This window comes from Sceloporus undulatus, chromosome 10 (genome assembly GCF_019175285.1).
Source record: "Sceloporus undulatus isolate JIND9_A2432 ecotype Alabama chromosome 10, SceUnd_v1.1, whole genome shotgun sequence".
NCBI lineage: Eukaryota > Metazoa > Chordata > Lepidosauria > Squamata > Phrynosomatidae > Sceloporus > Sceloporus undulatus.
The window spans coordinates 14,671,683-14,691,519 of NC_056531.1; the positions used below are offsets into that span (position 1 = coordinate 14,671,683).

The 19,837-nt window shown below is 44.2% G+C and overlaps 1 protein-coding gene across 4 annotated transcripts in view; it reads left to right on the forward strand.

Moving 5' to 3' along the window:
* Positions 1-19,054, forward strand: part of MORC2 (MORC family CW-type zinc finger 2) — a 31,949-nt gene extending 12,895 nt beyond the window's left edge. For 2 of the 4 annotated variants that reach the window (XM_042442035.1, XM_042442036.1), the window contains 16 exons: positions 377-459; positions 814-899; positions 1,933-2,073; positions 3,169-3,323; positions 3,490-3,618; positions 4,012-4,117; positions 5,144-5,273; positions 6,229-6,303; positions 6,392-6,772; positions 6,958-7,101; positions 7,668-7,722; positions 8,460-8,601; positions 14,914-15,114; positions 15,601-15,694; positions 17,476-17,664; positions 18,606-19,054. In XM_042442035.1, coding sequence (XP_042297969.1) covers positions 377-459; positions 814-899; positions 1,933-2,073; positions 3,169-3,323; positions 3,490-3,618; positions 4,012-4,117; positions 5,144-5,273; positions 6,229-6,303; positions 6,392-6,772; positions 6,958-7,101; positions 7,668-7,722; positions 8,460-8,601; positions 14,914-15,114; positions 15,601-15,694; positions 17,476-17,664; positions 18,606-18,674 — 2,180 coding nt within the window. In that variant the 3' untranslated portion in view covers positions 18,675-19,054. Of the gene's footprint in view, positions 1-376; positions 460-813; positions 900-1,932; positions 2,074-3,168; positions 3,324-3,489; positions 3,619-4,011; positions 4,118-5,143; positions 5,274-6,228; positions 6,304-6,391; positions 6,773-6,957; positions 7,102-7,667; positions 7,723-8,459; positions 8,602-9,909; positions 13,004-14,913; positions 15,115-15,600; positions 15,695-17,475; positions 17,665-18,605 lie in introns of those variants that run through there. The other 2 variants (XM_042442038.1, XM_042442039.1) reach the window with 2 other exon arrangements.
* The last annotated feature ends 783 nt before the right edge of the window (positions 19,055-19,837 follow it).

Consider the following 19,837-nt stretch of genomic DNA (forward strand, 5'->3'; position numbering starts at 1 on the left):
TATTATTATTATTATTATTATTATTATTATTATTATTATTATTATTATTATTTCCTTGCCATGTAGGGAGGGTATCTGCTACTTCCATGGACATCTCATTAGTTTAAAAGTGTGGCAAGATTTTCTTACTAGAAGATGATGAATTACTATTTTAGCAAATGCTTATAAGTACATTGCAGCAAATTTTCAATTAACAAATGTCCATATGCATTTGTAGCTTCCCATGCAGAATCATTAGCCTGAGACTTCCTTCGTTGGTTAATTGTATTAGGAATTTCATCCTTTTCTGAAATATGTGTCTTTGTCAGTACATGCCACAAATCCTGGAAGGGTTTGTACTACTGATTCCCTACACCACTGATGTTGTTTATTTCAGCGGAAGAAAAGGCTCGAGAAGCTGAGAGCAAAGCCCGGGCTTTGGAATTGCGCCTTGGAGGAGACCTGGCAAGGGAGTCCAGGGTAAAATACGTAATATCGTGTTAATTTGAAATTTCAGTACTTAAGAACAAGTAGCTCCAGGAGAGCCACTAACAAATGCTAAATAGTTGGCAGAGCAAAACAATGATAGAAGGGTGATGCTTGTGCTATTGCAGCAGATTCAGTGCTATACTGATGTAACATTATCAAGCCTAAAATTGTCAGTTTCTCTCTCTTTCTTTCTCTCTCTCTTTCTTAAATATACACACAAGCTTCAGGAGGTTTTCTTGGCTATTTTTGGCTGAAAAAATTGAGGGCTGGAGTCCACAAAATCAGCCTTGGGAGCACATTTTACCCTCCTCAAGTTTAAGATAAGATTCTGCTTCCCACCCACAGGTCATGCTACGCCAAGCCCAGGATATGGCAATAACTATGCGCAGAGAGGCTGATGTTAAAAAAAGGATCAGGGAGGCAAAGCAGAGGTGAGTGACTGTATTTTGAAGAGTAGGTAACAGAGACCAGTTCACTTTCTCTGGGTTGGTGAGAAAGAGACCCATTCTCTTTCTCCCTCTGCCTCCAGCTATAATTTGTGTTTGGCCTCTTATTGTAACTTACCTGCAAGCACCACCTTTAGCACAAACTTGGTCCTTGCTTTCCATGTACTGACAGCAGAGGGGAAATGCAGACTCAACCTGACTTAAATAGTGGGAATTTGATGGAGCACTACATATCTGTTTGGCGAGCTGGTATCAATGCCAGCCCTTGAATAAGAAACAGCAATGGGTAAAATTTCTCCCAGTTAGTGTTGGTTCTAGACCAGGTCCAGAAGCCCAGAAATCAAAGATGAGCAATTATAAAATGTAGTGAGGACACAAGAGCAAAGGTAAGTCCCTTCAAAATATCTCCCCAAGGGATCTGAAGCAAGGAACAGCCTTGGTTAGAATTCTTGGTGGGAAGCTAGATCTGTAAGTCATAAAGGCGCTCTCCATATTCCCCCTTCGCATCTCCCCTCCTCGGTGTTTTCATTGCATTTCCCCCAATCTCTCCTTCTGTTAATTTTGCAGACACACTCTCTGTCTGCCTCAGAAATTTTGGGAGGTCCCAAATCCACTTTGGGGTACTTTGAAAGGCTTTTATTTCGCTTTGTGTGAACTCCAAATTAGTAATCAGTCCCATCAGAATTATTTGGCCTGGGATTCGTTCAATTTGAGGGAGCAGCCCTATTTTAAAAAGTGTTTCTGTAGGCCTGGTCAGTGCCAATTTTTTGCAAGCGCTCCTTACTCAGAATAACAGCAGATAGAAGACTAAAACTATAGCTTCACCTGCGCCCTTCATTTTCTCTGAGGGATTGCTGTTGGAGCGTAATGTTGAGTGCATATCATGGAGGATTTGGTTCAGACTGCAGTGCAATAAAGTTAGCTGTGAGCACATGTTAAATGTATCCCTTTTATCTAGTGGGCTTCCTCTCTGGATGAGAATGAGTGTTGATTTTTCTTTCTTTACCTCTTGTGACAGAGCATTGAAGGAGCCAAAAGAGCTGAACTTCGTCTTTGGTGTAAACATAGAGCAACGGCATTTGGATGGGATGTTTATTTATAACTGCAGCCGACTGATTAAGATGTATGAGAAGGTGGGCCCTCAGCTGGAGGGTGGCATGTGAGTTCCTTGCAGAGACCTCCAGACAATGCTTGCCTTAACAAGAGAGCTTGTTTCTATGTTAAACATCCTTCCTGCTGTGAAAGAACTACACAAACACACTTCAAAAAGAACATGGTTTGGAGTATAGATTATGTATTCTATATTTGTTCATGTGGGTGGTTCCAGAGCCCTACCCTTGACCTCTGGTGATAGTCACCCACTTCTCTGATTTTTTTTACACTTCAGAACCTGCCTTTATAGCAGGAGTGAGCCGCTTCAGGCTTCCATTGCTTCAGTTAGGCTAGGGATAGAAAGAGAAACAGGTTTGAACCGACACACAAGCAAACATGCTTCACAAGTAGCTCTCTCCCTTGGAGTGGCTTTGCCAGGTCCCTTGCTAACAAAGGGTCTGGCAAAGGGGCTTCTGGTTCAGGTAGGTTTTTGTCTCATGCAAGAATTAGTCTACCATACTGGTTCTGATCCATTATGCTCAAAATCTCAGGCACTCCAATCTCTGGGAAGAAACACTCTTGTTCTTTTGCACTTTCTAATTCAGATTATGCATTCAAAGAGCATAGCAAATGTGTCTTTTAACCTCTTTGATTGCAAGTGCAAGTAATGTAATAAGTTAAAAAGTCACAAATCACTTGTACTCAATCTGTATTCCAAATTGATCCTATTTATAATGTTACAGAGAGCCTTTGCTCTGTGTAACATGTGGATGTCAGCAGAGGCTTGACCTTGTGAGCACTTCTTGCTTAAGACAGTTTGTTGACTCACTTGGAAACCATCTCTCCAGGGGCCAATATTAGACACAGTTGTGTGCGCAGCTCATAATTAACAAAAGCTAATTGCATGTTCTTCATGACACAACATTAACTGAATGTTTTATCTCTGGAAAACATTGGGCTACTGTAACAGCACTTTTTTTCTGAATTATTGAGGTCCAGTTTCCTGGTGCTTGAATTATGCCAAGCTTTTTCATTTATACCATTCTTGCTGTGTAATTAATCAAAGTTCAGCTTCTTAGTTATTATAGTGGAAAGGTAAGATTCTGCACATAACTTTGGATTGGTGTCCACAAATGTATCCTCGTGTATGTCTCTTCCACAGGGCGTGTGGTGGAGTGGTAGGAGTGGTAGATGTTCCCTACCTGGTTCTGGAGCCTACCCACAACAAGCAGGACTTTGCAGATGCCAAAGAATATCGCCACTTGCTAAGGGCAATGGGAGAACATTTGGCTCAGTACTGGAAGGATGTTGAAATTGGTAAGAAGGTCTTGCAGCTTCTTGAGAGCTGGGCTTGGGAGGGAATTGTAAGCAGAGAGCAGAAGACTGCATACAGACAGTATCACCAGAGGCAGTCCTGTGCAAGGGACTTTGGATTGGTTCACTATTGTCTTATTTATTTTTAACCAAAAAAAAAAATCTCCAGCTCAGAAAGGTATAAGCAAATTCTGGGATGACTTCGGATATTTATCTGCTAGTTGGAATCAGCCGCCATCAAATGAATTGCGTTACAAACGGCGAAGATCCATGGAGATCCCCACTACCATTCAGTGTGGTAAGTCTGGCCACAGATTACAGCATTCTGTGGTGGAAGTGTGCTTTGTGGCGTTGAAGCCACCAGTGACTGCTTAGACAGAGAAACAGCCAAATGGCAAAGTGCTTCCAAGCACTTTGTCTCCCTGGATGGGAGCCCTGTCTTGATTTTTAGTCGTTGAGGACTTCTAACAAGTGCCAACTCCTCTAGGTGTACATTAACTGACAAGCTTAGGTTAACTTGATAACTAGTGGTTGGCATGTATCATTGTCCTCTGAGAACTGACCCATACATGCCATGTCCAGGGTAAAAACTTTGTCCCCACAATCTTGTTTGTGGGTCCTACATAAAAGTAGGCTTTACTTCAGCAGGCTCTGTAGTATGCTGATGGTGTGCTATGTTCTCCCCTGTTAGATGTGTGTCTGAAATGGCGGACCCTCCCCTTCCAGCTTAGCTCTGTAGAACAAGAATACCCAGACACCTGGGTGTGTTCCATGAATCCTGACCCCAAACAGGACAAGTAAGTACATGTCACTAAGCACTCTGAATATACTGTATGTTGTTGCATTACCTTTACTGTTGATCCGAGAGTTTGGAGAGTCGCACTTCCCCACCAACAAGCTTTCCTAAAAAATGGCAGTGTGGCCTCTTGACGGTACAGTTAGCCAGTTTGAGGCACGCATGGAGAGCTTTCTTTAGGCCCAGTGAGGCCTTTTTGTTTTCAAAATCAGAAGTGACTTTAGACATTTTCCTCCAAAGGTGCATCGAGACCAGTATAATGTATTGCATAAACCAAGTGCTTCTGGGAAGTCCCCAAAAAGGGTATGAGGACAATAGCTATCTCCTGTGGTTGTTGCTCCTTAACCTTTGATAATTCACTGGCAATAAAGCTTCTGATTCTGGAGATAGTTTGAGAACTACCCTGTTGAATTATTTCCTCTAACACTTTCTCTAGCTAGTGTCAGGTAGAAACTCCAAGAAGGTTTCTGAATTGGCAACAGAAGTGGTGACCAAACCTTTAGCCTTTAACATCTTGTGATGGGAAATAACCCCCTATAAATCTGGGAATTATGGTCAGTTGTCATGAATAATAGCCACTGATTGAAAAATTCATGTTAGAAGCTCACCATAGATAGTAAAGGGCAGAAAGGAAATGGAATGGAAGGGAATATGATATAAAGGGATTTGAAAACTCTTCAGACATAGAAGGGCTTCTTTCTTTGTACACCTCTGCTGAAAACTTTGAAACCAAATGCCTCTTGTGGAACAGAATGAATCTTAGTCCTGCAGACCACAGTGATCAAAACCCTTTGGAGAGCTGGCGGGCTGATCCAGGCTTTGTGAAATAAATGGTTTCTCTGCTTGACAAGGTGACCTGTACTTTCTTGTCCTTTTGTTACCAACAGTTGCTGTATGAAGCTTAGCCTTTATGTACTTGTTGCATCAGCTGGGTGGACACTCTCCTGACTCTCCTGAAGGTTTAAGTGAACTCCATTATTACCTTCTCTGCTGACTTGGCCTGTTGTCTTATCCTTCCTCCTCACAGGTGTGAAGCTCCTGAACAGAAGCAGAAGGTTCCTCTGAGCCTCCTGAGGAAGACAAAGTCACAGGAAAACAAGCAGAAGGAACTAACGGATAAAATTCGCCAGCAGCAAGAAAAGCTGGAGGCACTACAGGTCAGTTTGGATGTTGACTCCCCTGCCTGCAGGATTTCATTTTTTTTAATACTTGTTGTCCACTCACCCATTTATTATAAAATAAGTCTGTTCTCAGTTTGCTTTAGGATAATGGCATCCATTCTAAATTGACTTGTGCATGCTTTGATGATCATAAAAGCAATTACTTGGAAGTATGACCTTATAAGAAACGTAGGTAGTCTTTGGCCTGTTACAGACTGCCAAAATAAAGCTGCTCCGAGTCTCTTTGGAGGTATGCTATTTAAATGATGCATGGGTCCTAAGAGTCCGGAGGTCACACCAAAGCCACACTCCATTCCTAAGCACTGGAGTGCAGCTTTGGTGCAGCTTCCGGATTCTTAGGGTGCATGCATCATTTAAATAGCATACCTCCAAAGAGACCCGAAGCAGCTTTATTTTGGCAGTCTGTAACAGGCCTTTGTTTCCTTGGATTTACCTTCTCAAGAGCTATCGACCCAGCATTCAAAGTATTTGAAACTCCAAGATAGCACTGATACTGTATTTGGCAATGGACAGTCCCATCCCCCAAAAGCTGACCCTTCAGTATATAGTATTTTATATTTGTCCTTTGCTCCATCACTGTTGTGTGCAGGATACGTGTAGTGCGTTTTCATATGTGAAGAAATATCTGTTTCTTCATAACTGCATCATAAAGTGTGTGAATGAGCTGTCCCAGCTGAATCTTCCAAGTGCTCTCCTCACAGCGCAGTGCTGTTCCAGCAGTGGAGGCGAAAGAGCTTTGCTTTGGGTCCTCCAGCAGTTTGGTCTGCTAGGCAGGGCTAAGGTTTGCAGATGTGGCCAGCAGGGGGAGCCACCTGCAGTTCCCAGTCTGGTTCCTGCCTCTGCTCTTGTTAGGCTGCGTTTTGTTGTTTCTCTCGAAACGTCCTCAGTTTTCATGGTTCGTGCTGACCCTGTTCCCATCGCTCTGCTCCAGAAAACTACTCCAATACGTTCTCAAGCTGACCTCAAGAAGCTGCCCCTGGAAGTCACCACGCGACCTACACTAGATGTAAGTGCTGCACTCCCACTGCCATTTGCAAATCTTCCCTCCCCTGCAACAGCCTGAGTTAACTCACTTGTTTGTGTCCTCCTTGTAGAATTCAGATAGGCCCCAGCGGCCACGGTCTCCCCCTCTGCCAGAGGTAATTAAAAATGCTCCTAGTAGGCCCCCAGCCCCACCTCCTCTTCCCAAGCCTGTCAACCAACAGAGGAGAGGCCCTCCACCTCGACCAGCCATCAGCAGTCCCAAACCACAGGGCTTGTTGCCCAGAGAAGAGTCCAGCCTTTCCAGGATACAGCTCCAGGTGGAGGCCTCTGGGAGGTCCACTCCCGGCCTTGGAAGGCCTACATCCAGACCTGCTGCAGGTGGGAGGACACCCCCAGCCCCTGTGCTGCTTCAGAACATCAAGAGCCATCATAGAGCTCCCAGCCCCAAACTCCTGTCACCAAAGAAATCACCTATCATCAAGCAGCAGCAGGTGAGATCCTTTTGAAAGTGGCTGGGGGAGCCTTTTCCTCCTATTTTATTGTGAAAAGTAATTGCCAAAATTGTTGTGTCATCTGTTGTGTCCAGCCATTCTAAATCTTAGCAGTTAGCCCCTGTGTGCTGATTTGCCATTGAGTAAAGACACCCTTGTGCCTGATGTTGTCTCACCCTTTGCAGGTTCTTAATTCCCGAAAGAGAAGCATTAGCACAGTAGAGGATGAATTGGAGGAAGAGCTTGGGTCAAGAAAAGAAAAAAGAAAACAGGGCAGACATGTGACAGTAAAGGAAGAGAAGAAGGACTCCAATGAGGTGGTGGTGGAAGTGAGCAAACATTTTGCAAGTCTCATTTCCAGTTCAGAATCATTAAACGCTCATTGTTATTCTTTGTCACTGTTGCATTCATTCTGGAGCTTTTGCCAAACTATGGGCATTCGAATTTGAGGGAAGACAGTGAGTGAGAAAATTTCAGAACCAAAAAATTTGATACTTTGATTCAAATCAATCACGAGATTTACTCACCAGCTAAACTAAACGCTGCAGTCTTAATGATAAATACTGTGGTTTTTTTCTATTTTTGAGCTTAAGTTAAGGGCACTTAGCACATAGGGGTGAAACAGACCACCCCTTTGCACTGGCTTTCAGGTGGCTTTACAGCGCAGTGTTTTGCTGCCACATGCTCTGAAGCTGCCTGGAAGCCAGCGTCATGCTACACACATGCCCACATGTGGGCCGGCCTCAGCATTTGTTTGATTTTTTTCCCCTCCCCAGCCCAAAAGGTTTAGTGAAATTCAAACTTTAACTTTTGGGTTGTATCTGGGCTTTTAGTTAGCACAATGTTTGGTTGCAATTCCTACTCTTTAAATTCAGCTTCTTTTCTCTGCTTTCAGCTCACAGACAGTTCAGGGGAAGAGGAATTAGCAGAAGTGAAAAGAGCACAGAAAGGTGAGAAATACATGGTTTGATCCCCAGAACTCATTAAATTTTTACAGAGGAGCAAAAGTGGTGCACAAATACATCATTTAATTGACAACAGAATTGGAGCAGTCTCTTCTACATTTTTTGGGATTATAATCCAGATGAAACCAGGACTCACTTTGAGTGCAGTGGCTATTGTGACAAAGGCTCGCACCTACATAAAATTGAGAGGAAATAGATAAATCTGTATCTTGGCTAATCCATCACAATAAGAGGTGTAATCTACACTTATTAGAGTTTTGGGTTGCATATACAGTGCTATATATAATAATAATAATAATAATAATAATAATAATAATAATAATAATAATACAAAACAAGGGGATGGAGACAAGGACTTTAGCTCAGCATGCTTCGTCACCTCCACCACCCGTGTAAGTAAGCATGAAGAATGCAGAGGCTCATGAAGCTGGGAACTTTTGAGACCTACCCTCTCAGCACAGCGTTGTTGGACGACTCCTTTCTCTCCCCTCAACGTTTTGTGTTTCCAAATGTCTGTAAAGAGCTATGGAGTTGCATGATTTGAATGTAACCCTTTGTGGAAATGATTCTGTTCTCTGAAATTGATTTGTGTGTGCATGCATGTGCATACACACAGTTGTCCTCTTTCAAGGGCACATCATGATGGGATCTTCCTAAACTTTAAAAGGACACAAGAATAGTTTTGTACTGCAGTACTTTAATGCAGATTCCTTTCCACACAGATAAAGGACAACATGTGGAAGTACGAGTGAACAAGGAATGGTACACTGGCCGAATTACAGCTGTTGAGGTGGGCAAGCAGACTGTCCGCTGGAAAGTGAAGTTTGATTATGTCCCGACAGATGTGACTCCAAGAGATCGCTGGTAATTTTGCATGTGTTTATTTGGGTTAGAGGCTGGGAAGCCTCTTCTGGCATGACTTATTGGTATGTAGGGGGTTGTGAGATGGATGGAAACTGATGTTGGGCAGAATATTCCTGTGGTTGGGGCAAAGGCTTTTGTCTAACTGTGGTTCTTGTATTGTCACTGCTATTGCTAAGGAAGTGAAGCACTATAAACTGGGAGGAATGTGAACAAGGTACTGTGTAACACTATGTCCTGTCTTGTTACTACTCTCAGTAATTCTTCTACTGTTGTGACTCACTTTCCTCTTCCTGTTGTGAAAACGTACCTGGAGCTGACTTTGTGTGTGCATCTGGTGAGCTATTTTTATTGGAAGCAGGTTGCTGCAGAAGTGGATCTTCAGTCTAGCTCACCATGTTTCTCTCTTCATTGATTCTGGCCAAATCAGAAAGTTACCACTGGTATGAACTGAAAATATTTAGTATTCAGATGATCTGATTACTATGAGGATTAGTGCACTCTCTCAGTTTTTGAGTTGGATGCTGATCAAAACCTGGAAATGAACACTAACCACTGTAATCCAAAAAGAGGTTGCCTCTAAAAACAGTATTGGCAAAGCATGTAGTCTAACCCCTAGCTGCTTTGATTGTTATTTTTTTAATACTAAGGTTCTGCAGAAAAATCCCTGTGAACTAAGCATACGTGCATTTCCATAGTGTATAGTGCTTCTTCTGGACAGGGCTTCAAAATCCCAATCCCTGGCTAATAGAAGTTTTCAGCCAGCCTCCTAGCTCCTGAGAAAACCACCATGTGATGGCCAAAGTTTTTTGTTTTTTTTAGTTGAGATTAGTAGAAAACTGAATTCTTCACCAATGTCACATTTTGCAGCTCCTCTTCAGAGTCATGGTACACATCAAGGCTCATAAAAAAAGTATCTGTAATTTTGAACGTTTGTATTTCACTCTGTCAACAGAAGTTGGTCTGCTGAGATAACTGCATGTTTTCCTCTAGCAGATGAGAACATCCTTCTGGGTTGCGCCTTCCACTTGCAGGCAGGAAGCCAAACCAGTGAGGCTTGCCTGGGGATCCTGTAAACTGGGAGTGTAACCTTTGCAGAACCAGTCTCTTTCCAGCCTTAGTTCCAAACAGGTCACTGTTGTTGTGCTCTGTTGACTGCCTGAACTCATAACCAGCCAGCAACATTCTTTTTCTTTCCTTCCAACATTGATTATTACCCATTCTTTTTTAAAAAAAAACAAAAAACACACACACACACACACACACTTTCGTCTATCCTTCTCTTTATCTTTTCTCCTTCTTATTTCCAAGCATCTCACTGACTCTGACAATGTCCATGCATCATGGGAAGATAACGTGGGCATGTCGGGGAACTCCTGGTCCCTTCCTTCTATCCAGGGCATGAAAGAGGAGTATCAGGCTCCAGCCAGGAGGACAGAGCCACACTCTCGGAAAACCAAGAATCTTCCATCTACACAGCTGGCAAGACCAAGAAGCCTCCCACCCCACATCTTCCAACCTCTACGGGACATTGGGGACTGGGGGAGCAATCACCTGCCAAGGGAGTGAGTACTTAAGGGACCCTGGATTTACCCCCTCCACCTACTATAGATGGGCAGTCACTCCGCCTGGAGTTTGCCCATTGGTTTAGAAAGTTGATGGCAACTGAGAGGCCCCCAGTCAGGATGCAAGAGGACAGGAGATCCCACCAGATAGGGGAAGATGTCAGTATCAGCTGAAGCCTAGCCGTTATCACCTAGGACGGTTCCTTCAACAGCTGTCCAGGCCACCCAAGGGCCAGAGAGGACTCATCCTCACCCCCCTCCTCTCATGCTTTGAAGCCATGTCCACCATACCACTGGTGAAACAGGGAAAGTTTCAGCCAGGAGCAACATCTCACAGCTGCCATCATGGTTGAGCTGTGAGGGAGGGTAAAAATAGCACAAACCCTACCATTTTAGGATCCAAAAGGCCTGCTTGAAAGTTGCTCATCACAGCCCTGCTTCCCTGCTGCCAAGAACAGAGCACCAGCCAAAACCCACTTTTGGATGCTAAATTCCTGCCAGATCAGTTTCCATCCCCTCCCCATTTATATTTTTGTGGGAAGGAGAGACCCTACGCTGCCAGGGAAGAGGGCCAACTGTTGGAAGAGGAAGGGACTATATTGACTCAGGATAATGCCTCTATCAGGCTTTTCAGACCAGAGGATCTCCCAACATTGCTGAGCAATGCTATCAAGGTTTTAGTGCTTAGCTCTCTGGATCAGCCTAGGAAACCTGCATATCCCAAATTGGTAAAGGTTATCTGAGGAGGTCTTTTAAAAGGTGTCACCTCCTTCATCTGCAGTCCCCTTTCCCAGCAATTTTATGGATATTCTCAAGGAGCATTGAGATAAGATTGTAGCCTCTTGCCCAGTAAGTCTGAAATCAAAAAATTCTACTCAGTTCTAAAGTGACCTGCCTCCAGGTGCCCATGGTAGATGTTCTAGTCTCTGTAGCAAGGATGGAGAGGACACACTTGAAAGCATGGGAAGTCCAGAATCTGCTCTAAAAGAAGGCCTGGGGGCATTGTCTCTGGTGATTGTGCTCAGCAGCTGCCTCCAGTATGACAAGGGCCTTCTTCCTCTAAAACAAAGAAATAATTGCTGAATTCCTCAGGAAAATATAAAAGCCAAGGCGCATCAACTTACTGCTTAAGGTGGCGCCTTCATGGCAAATGCCAACCTGGAAGCTGGACTTCATTCTGTTCTCTGCTAGGGACCTGGCTACTTGGTCCTAGTGCACAGGCCAATTTGGTTTAGATATTAACAGGTAGATTCAAGGGCAAAGCATAATTTGAAGGTGCAAGACTTTTTGGTGACTCAGTGGACCCCCATCTTTATGGAAGCCAGGGACAAAAAGAAAGCAATAGCTTCTGTACAAAAAAAGAGTATAGGAAGAAGGCTCAGAATGGGAAGTCTTCTTACAACTACTTTTGTTCTTCATACAAATCCAGAAATTATAGGAGGTCCCTCTCTCACTGGAATGACAAGCTTTACTAACCCAGGCAGTGTCAAAACCAAGGTTTTAGCAGATCCAATTCCCATGGGACCAATGCATCCAGAAACAAACAGCAACAAGTCTGATACCTAGGACCTACATATGGGAGGGATACTGCAAATTTATTGCAAGATTTAATCTCAATCCACTGCGGATCAGTGGGTCCTAAGGACAATACAATACGGTTATCTAATGGACTTCATAGGAATTCCTCACACAGACTGGAGAAACACTCCCTGATTCAACAGGCCATCTCTCATCTTCTTGACATTGGGGCAGCCATACCAGTGTCATCCTCACAAATCTTTTTGGGTACTGTTCAATATTCTTCATAGTACCCAAGAAAACAGCCAGTGGAAGGCAATCTTAGCTCCAAAAAGACTGAATTGATATGTTAGGAAAGTTTTAAATGAAGATGTTCAGGATGCTTTTGTAGGTCTTGATCCCGGGACACTTTCTGGTTTCACTGGACCTTATGGAGGATTAGTTCTGTGCACTGATTCATCCCCATCACCTTCAGTACCTGTGCTTTGCGTACCAGTGCCATCATTTTCAGTACAAAATAATGTTGACTCTGGTACCACATGTTCATAAATAGCAGGTACATAGTAATCCTTACCGGATGACCTGCTAATTTTTTCCACTTCTTGGGAAGAGGGATCCAGGACCTTTAACTAACTCGACTGTCTGTCTAGTCATGGTTTCTTAGCCGACAAGGAGAAGAGTCTCTTCCATCCCTCCACCACAGTTCAACATCTGGGTCTGGTTATAAGCACCCTCCATGGCATAGTCTCCCTCCCTGGAGAGAATATCAGGTTGGTGGTCCACACCACACAGATAATGTTAATGTTCTTAGCATGCGTCCAAGGCTTAATGATATCCATCCTAGACTGCATGTCGTGGGCAGATTTCATTCCCAGAAACTTCAGTGGATCCTTCTGCTGCACCAGAAGGATACTGCATACCAACATCATATAAAAATTCAAGTTCCCTGGAAGTCCACTGTTCCTTAGGATGCTGGGCCCCAAATCACAACTGATACCAGCCTCAGGGAAAGGGGGACCTACTGCAACATCCAGCTGGCACAGGGAAAGTGGAATATAGAAGGAAGACTTCACAGTATCAGCTGACAGGAACTGGGGGCAGTCAGGTTGGTGCTGAAGGCACTCTTGCAGAATTCGTGGCCAGTTGGTCTTAATGAGGATAGCCAATCTGACCACAAAGGCCCACGTGAACAGGAAGGGGGGACATACCTCTGGTTGCTGGTGATCGAAGCAACCTTATTACTAACCTAGGTGGAAGCCAATCAGTTCTTCTTAGAAGCAGACCATGTTCAAGGAATTCTGAATATGAAGAGGACTGGCTGAGCAGGATGGATGTGGACAACGCAGAATGGTCCCCTGCACCCGGAAGTGGTTCATATGATCATGGAGCAGCTAGGCTATCTGATGTGGGATCTGTTCACCTCTATTCAACAAGGTGAGTTTGCTTTTCTCTCTCTTCATCACAGGGGGCAGAAAGTTTGAGGTATTGACAGTTCCATGGCCCCATAGGTCTGCTGTATGCCTTTTCTCCCCTGCTTGGCAGGGTACTATGGAAAATTTGGGTGGAAAAAGGACGGGGTTATCTTAACTGAGCTTAAATACCTCAGTATATTGTGGTTTTCCAGCCTCCCAGATCTCTCAATAGCTCAGTTTTAGCTGCCACTCAGGCTAAGTCTCTTCAGACAGTGCGCAGTGTTTTGTCCCGGTCCGGACTGGCTCCAGCTTCACACCTGGTGATGACATTTGAGGGAAAGGACTATTCAGCAAAGGTCATCAGTACATCAATACAATGGCATCTTGTAGAAGTTAAGCTAACAGAATTTATGAGTCTTCTTGGAGAGCCTTCCTGATGGTGCAGGAGACACAGGTTCTTTCTCCACAGCTCAGACCTGTTACCATCTTACTCTTGTTCCTTCAGGATGGCCTTGAGAATGGTCTCCATCCTAACAGTCTTATGGAGGCATGCTTTGGCCCTCCCTTTGGTCTTTAAAAGCACAGGAACATCCTTGTTGAGATCTCCATAAGGTCATAATGGTCTTGTTAAAACCTCCCATTGAGCCTCCTGGAACATCTTTTCTGTAAGTTTTGTTTCTAACGTCTGTTCCTCAACTTAGAGGATTTGTGTGAGTTATTTGCCTTCCATGCAGATCTAATAGAACTGATTCTGGACCCGTCTTTATTGTGAAAAGTAAATTCTCAGTTTTGTAGCGTATAGGAGGTCATTTTACTTTTCTTCTGCCCAAAACGAAATCTCTCTTTAGGGAGGAAATGGCAAAAGTGGCATGTAAGACAGGTCCTTAAGATGTACCAGAAACGAACAGTTCCTTTGACTCTTCATTTATCTTTTTTCAGTCCAGCAAGCTGCCTTGATCAAGGCTTGCTTTACGCTCTGCCATGAAACCTCGGGTGTGCTGCTAGCTGTTGATGGTCTGCTATTTCTGACCCATCCCGCCCAGAGGGTCGCCTTCTCCACTACCTTTGTAACCAGCTTGTCCCGTAGATATTTATAGGGCAACCACATGGAAGTCAGTGTCTTCTTCCAGTACGCATCACAGCCTAGACATTTTTGCCTTGGGGTAGGACTCTTTTGGTACAAAACCTTACAAACTGTGCTTAACCATTAAAAGGCGATGGCACGTCAGTTATTTTTAAAAAACCTAGTCAGGGTTTCTGTGGCACTGCCCTGCTTGTCTTGAGCTGCCTGCTAGCTCTGCTTTGTCCCACAAGAAGGATGTCCTCATTCACTACAAGAAAACTAACTGTTGGCAATTAACAATGATGCAGTAGTTTTCTGTCGTGGCAGGAGGACACCCTTCCCTCCCTTTAGTGCATGACGTTGGCCGTGTATGTTTTCTTTCCTAGAGAGGCTTAGTTTTGTGGAGTTTTCTTTTTCCCCTCCTCTGGGTGTTACTTTTACCGCTTTGCCCCTGTTGGGGTGGCATCTCTAAAGCTGCTTTACAGAGGACTGGTTCTGCAAAGGTTGCCCTCCCACATTAGTGAACCCTCAGGTTTGGTGTCCTGCCTGGTGGCGCAAGTGGGAGGAGCAACTAACAAGAAGGAGCTCGTCCTGCCGCAGCAGAAAACAATCAAGTTGTGGTAAGTACCAACAGGCCTTTTTTTCCCCAGCATCTTATTTATCTCAACACGGGAAGGACCACTGGGGAGGTGGCAAGTTCCTGCAGTCTCTTTTGGATGGTGAAGACTCCCTGTAACATGCCTGTTGCTCCTTCCAGGGTAGAGAGAAGTAGTGAAGATGTGCGGTTGATGAAGCCTCCCTCTCCAGAATGCCAGACTCCAGACATAAAGCTGCAGCAGCAGCAGGAGGAAGCTGTTGTGGCTGAACCATCCACCTCTGAGTGCATCCGAACCGAGCCAGACACTACTGGCTCCAGCAGCAGCCATGAGACCGTTGAATTGTTAACCCAGTCACTCCGGTAAGTCCGGTAGCTTTCTAATTCAAACTGAATTTGGTTTTCAGGCATCATACTGTGTTATCAATTGGATGTTCTCGCTATGTGTGTGTGTTTCTTGACTGTTACGATCAGAAAGTGAAAAAAAAATGCTTGTATTTTGTCTAAAATCAGCACCCTGTATTAAGTTGAACCTGCAGTGTCATTCATCTGGCTTTATTGGTCGTGGGGAGGAACAAAAACCTAAGCACAACACTTACGCCCTGGCTGCATTTCTGTCTTCTGAAGTTGTACACTTCATAAGATCATCTTCAATACTTATGAGACCTAGAAACCTTAATAAAAAGAGGGAAAGGGAGATAGCTGAGATTTCCAGGAAGTTGGATTCTGCACTCAAGTAACTCTATTGGTCTTTTATTGGTGCTCTTACAGAATCACAAGCTTCATCCCACGCATAACCTTGCTCTTAACCTGTTTTTGTTTGTTTGTTTGTTTGCTTTGTTTGAACAGGAACTGTTTGCGGTACTTCTTGCCCCCAAATTTCCCCATCTCCAAGAAAGACTTGAGTTCCATGAGTTCAGAAGAGTTGGTGTCTTTCCCTCTGGTATGTCCTGTGTTCTGGTACATTTGTTGCTGATGCTAGACTGCTCTGGTTGCATTTTTGGCCTCTGTGCTACCGCTTTGAGTTGGCAAAGTGAACTTAGGAGTCTTGCGTTGAATTTGACAAGAAGATCTTTGAAGTCAGTTGTTTTGGTATTGCCATCAACATTTGTGAAGTGACCAAATTAGGAGCTGGATTCTCAATTATTTTATAGGTTACGGAAAGGTCTCCGACTCTTGTTTTGTGCTAATATGGAAGAAAAATGAGAGACATTAAAAGTAGTTAAAATTCAGATACTTGCACCGACCATCTTGATTCATGTATAAGCTTGTAGGGAATTCTTCCCGTACGTGCTGAGAGATTCTTCCTACGTGCTGAAAGACCTTGCTGCGCACCCTTGAAAACATGTGGAGCCCTCCGTCTATCAGATCAAACGGAAGAATCTCCTGCTAGTTAGACATAAAGGTTAAATCTTACTCTTCCCCTCAGGAAACTATAAAATTAACTATTACTAAGTACACAAACCCAAAGGTCAGGCACAGATGGTTAACCAGCCACGCTATGATTAATCAATTATCCTGCATTGGTTACTTGTTTGTCACTGTCTATAAAAGGAATGGACTTGCCTAGTTCGTTGTCAATTAAATTGGCCAAGTGTTGGTTCAGTTGGTCAGAGTCAATTAAACCGTTCATACCAAATGGCAGCAGGCTCTGTCTGATTTCTCTACATAAGCTATAGCTCAATTCTAGACAAAAAAGAGGTTTATCTTTCCATCCTCCAGAAAACTGTAGCTTGGGAGGCAGGGTCGCAGCAACTAGGGATCTCCGAACTTTCAGCATCTTCATCAAACAATAGTTTGCAGGATTGTTTACAAGAAAGGACACCTGTAGAGTTATAGATGTAATTGAGACCGAGTGGGACAAAAGCATCTTCTGTCCGTTTCCAAACTCCTTTTAGCCAGCAGAGAGGAGCAAACGGTTACCCCTATATATTTTCTACTAGAATGTACCCTTGGTATCCGCTGGGATTTGGCCGCAGGAACCCCGTGGATATCAAACTCCATGGATGCTCAGGTCCCATTAAATACAGTGGCCTAGTGAAATAGTGTCCCTTATATCAAATGGCAAAATCAAGGTTTGCTTTTTGAAATAATACATTTTAGAGCCGTGGATGTTTGAATCCTTGGATAAAGAATCCGTGGATTCAGAGGGCCAACAGTACTACCCAACCCAGTTGTGGAAAATTGCATTTTAACACCCACAGAAGCAAAGATCACGACAGCCAAATTGAAAGTTTAACATGATGGTGTACCTTCTGACGTGGGTATTTAGAAAGAATGAAAAAACCACTGAAGCCTGGTTCTGTGCTAAAGCACCAAGTGGAAAGCTCCACTACATGCTCTGGCCAGGGATGGTTCCCCAGCCCCTGTCCTGGAGTCAAGCAAATGAAGCAGGCAGAATGGGACATTGGATACTTCTCATGAAGAAGGTCCCTTCGTGCTTGGTATAGAGGAGGAATCCATGCAAATGGTGGGAATTCTTCCTCTTACCAACCAGAAATGTTTACCTGTTTACAGCAAGTGTCCTGCCTTCTGGTGAACAGCAACTTATATTGCTACTACGAGGAGAATTCAGTAGTCTAAAATCAGGGCTGAGTGATTCTGGGAGTGGGTCATAAAAAGATCGGATTGTAAATGTGTCTTCCATCATTAAGGACAAATTGCAGGAATTGGTTTGCTTTTCTTGGTCCTAGCATTACCTCTCAGGCTTCTGTCTCCCCACAGAAAGACTATTTCCAGCAGTATGAGGTGGGCCTGCAGAACTTATGCAATTCCTACCAGACTCGTGCTAATGCCCAGGCCAGAGCCTCTGAAGAAAGGCTTCATGTCCAAGAGCAGAAGCTAGCAGAAACAAAAGAGAAGCTCCAGAAGCTGAGGACTAACATAGTAGCACTGCTTCAAAAAGTACAAGAGGTGAGTGGAGACCTCATTGTTGCACTTGAACCTTGCTCCTGGGGTGCCACTTAGCCATGCCCAGCCCAAGAACCTGACTGTTTTCTGGCTAAACCAAGGGCCCAAAACCTGTGGCCATCCCGTTGTTGGGATTGCAGCTTCCATCAGCTCTGGGCAATTTAGCTAGTGGTGTGGGATCATAGGAGTAGCAGTGGGACAGTATCTGGAGGGCCACTTTCACCCTGAGGTTAAGCCATTGCTAGGGAGGAGTGTAATAGCCTACAAAGCAATCAAGTTCTCAGGCTTCATACACTTTGGATGCAAAATATCACTTGAATCCTATTCAAAATAGAGAAACACTCACTTGCCTTGATACCTGCTAAGGTCTTTTTTCCCTCCTGAGTTAGGATGTGGAATCCTCCGCACTCCTCCAGCTGTTTCAGCTAGAAACAAACCCAGGTGAAAGGAGCAGATGCTTCACCAAAGGCAGACTTGCAAACTGTTGAGTATATTCTCAACATGGAAGTGCTCAATTGCATTTAAATAGGAATTTACAGTTAAAAACCCACCCAGTTCTTCAGTTTGCTAAAGGCTGAAGACAAACTCAAGTAACAGTTGGATTACAAAGACTGAAAAATGGGAAGTGAGGCATTTTTGTTTGTCCTCCTTTGTGCCAGCTTCCCTAGCGCTTAATCCAGCCAAGTCTACCATGTCTTTCTGTATTCATTCCACAGTGATAACCCATTCAGACTCGATGGTTTTAAGGTTCAGCCAATTTCCCCAGACTTTCCCACCTGAGCTGATGAAGTGTTCTGTAGAACTGAAAGGCTTCCCCACTGTTCTGTATCGTTTTGGTTGGCCCCTACCACCACTGTGCCCTGGCTTCAGGTGTCATAATATCAGGGACCCATTTCAGGATGTGCTGAGGACTGGAGTGCCTTATCTCTCTTTGGTGTTTTCAGGACATTGATTTCAATACGGACGATGAGCTGGATGCTTATATTGAAGACTTGATAACTCGAGGCGACTGAGCGGCCTGGACAGCAGCGCGAGTGCGAACTCAGGCAGAAGACAGCCCCCAGGTCTTCCTGAGACTTCCACCTTTTAGAGGGAGCAGCCCCGGCTGGTGTGTGAATGTTAGAGACTGTGTCCTGTTTTAGCGTGCGTCGGTGTACAACTTCTTCATATTGCTTTTTTAATATAACGGAACAAGCGACAGAACTGTTGAGGAAGGTTTTAAACTTTTTGTTTATAAATATTTTGTAAAAAAAGAAAAAGAAAAAAAGACCAGAAAAAAAGAAACAGAAGAACCACACAACCCAAAATGCTGCTGGGTATTATGCAAGGGCTCACTCTGTGGCATCTGACAGGTTAAAAGTGTGAGGAAATAAACAAGAAATGTGCTCAGTGAGAAAGCATGCTCAGTTTGTACACCTAGCTGGCAGCATCAGAACAATCCTGTATGTCGCTGGAAAAGATAGGTTTAAATGCCAGGCGCTCCACTTCTAGGAAAACTGTTTTTGTGCAGGAGCAGAGAAGGGAACCTGACAGCAGAGGAGCTGGTCATGGAGAGCTAGGAACATAGCTTTCTAGCAGGCTGGTTGCTGGCGCTGGAGCAGTAAAGTTCCTCCCTCCCAATTTGTTACCTTGCTGTTCAGAGCATGAAGAACAGAGTTCATGGCTTATGGTGCCAGCAGCAGTTGTTAGAGGTCGTAAAGGGCTGGGAGGCACTCAGGGTCTGAAAGCTTGGGGTACCTACCACTGCTTTAGGCAGCCTGGGTAGCAAGCAACTTCACATATTCAGAGTTCCTTTGGCTCGTGGAAACAGTTGGAATCAGAACTCATAGTCTCCTCAGCTTCACCAGCTAAGAGTGAAGGCTGGGTGGCAGTTGCAGAGCCAACCATCTGAAGGAACACATCTGTCTCAGTGCTACATCGGAAGGACAGTGCAAGCAAAATGGCCCATTTCCAGTGTCACTCTGTCTTCACTGAACCCTTGTAAGAATCGGTTCGACAAAGGATTTTAGTGAACTAATGGTTGCATTAATAAAGCTGGCAATACAGTGTCACTTCAGGTCAGTTTTACTGGGCTTGTTGCATGGTCACATGGGAGTGTGTGTGCTTCCAAGAAGATGGTCTCTAAAGGCTGGGGAGGGTGTTTTTCGGCCAGGGCCAAGTTCTCCTAGGCATCTTT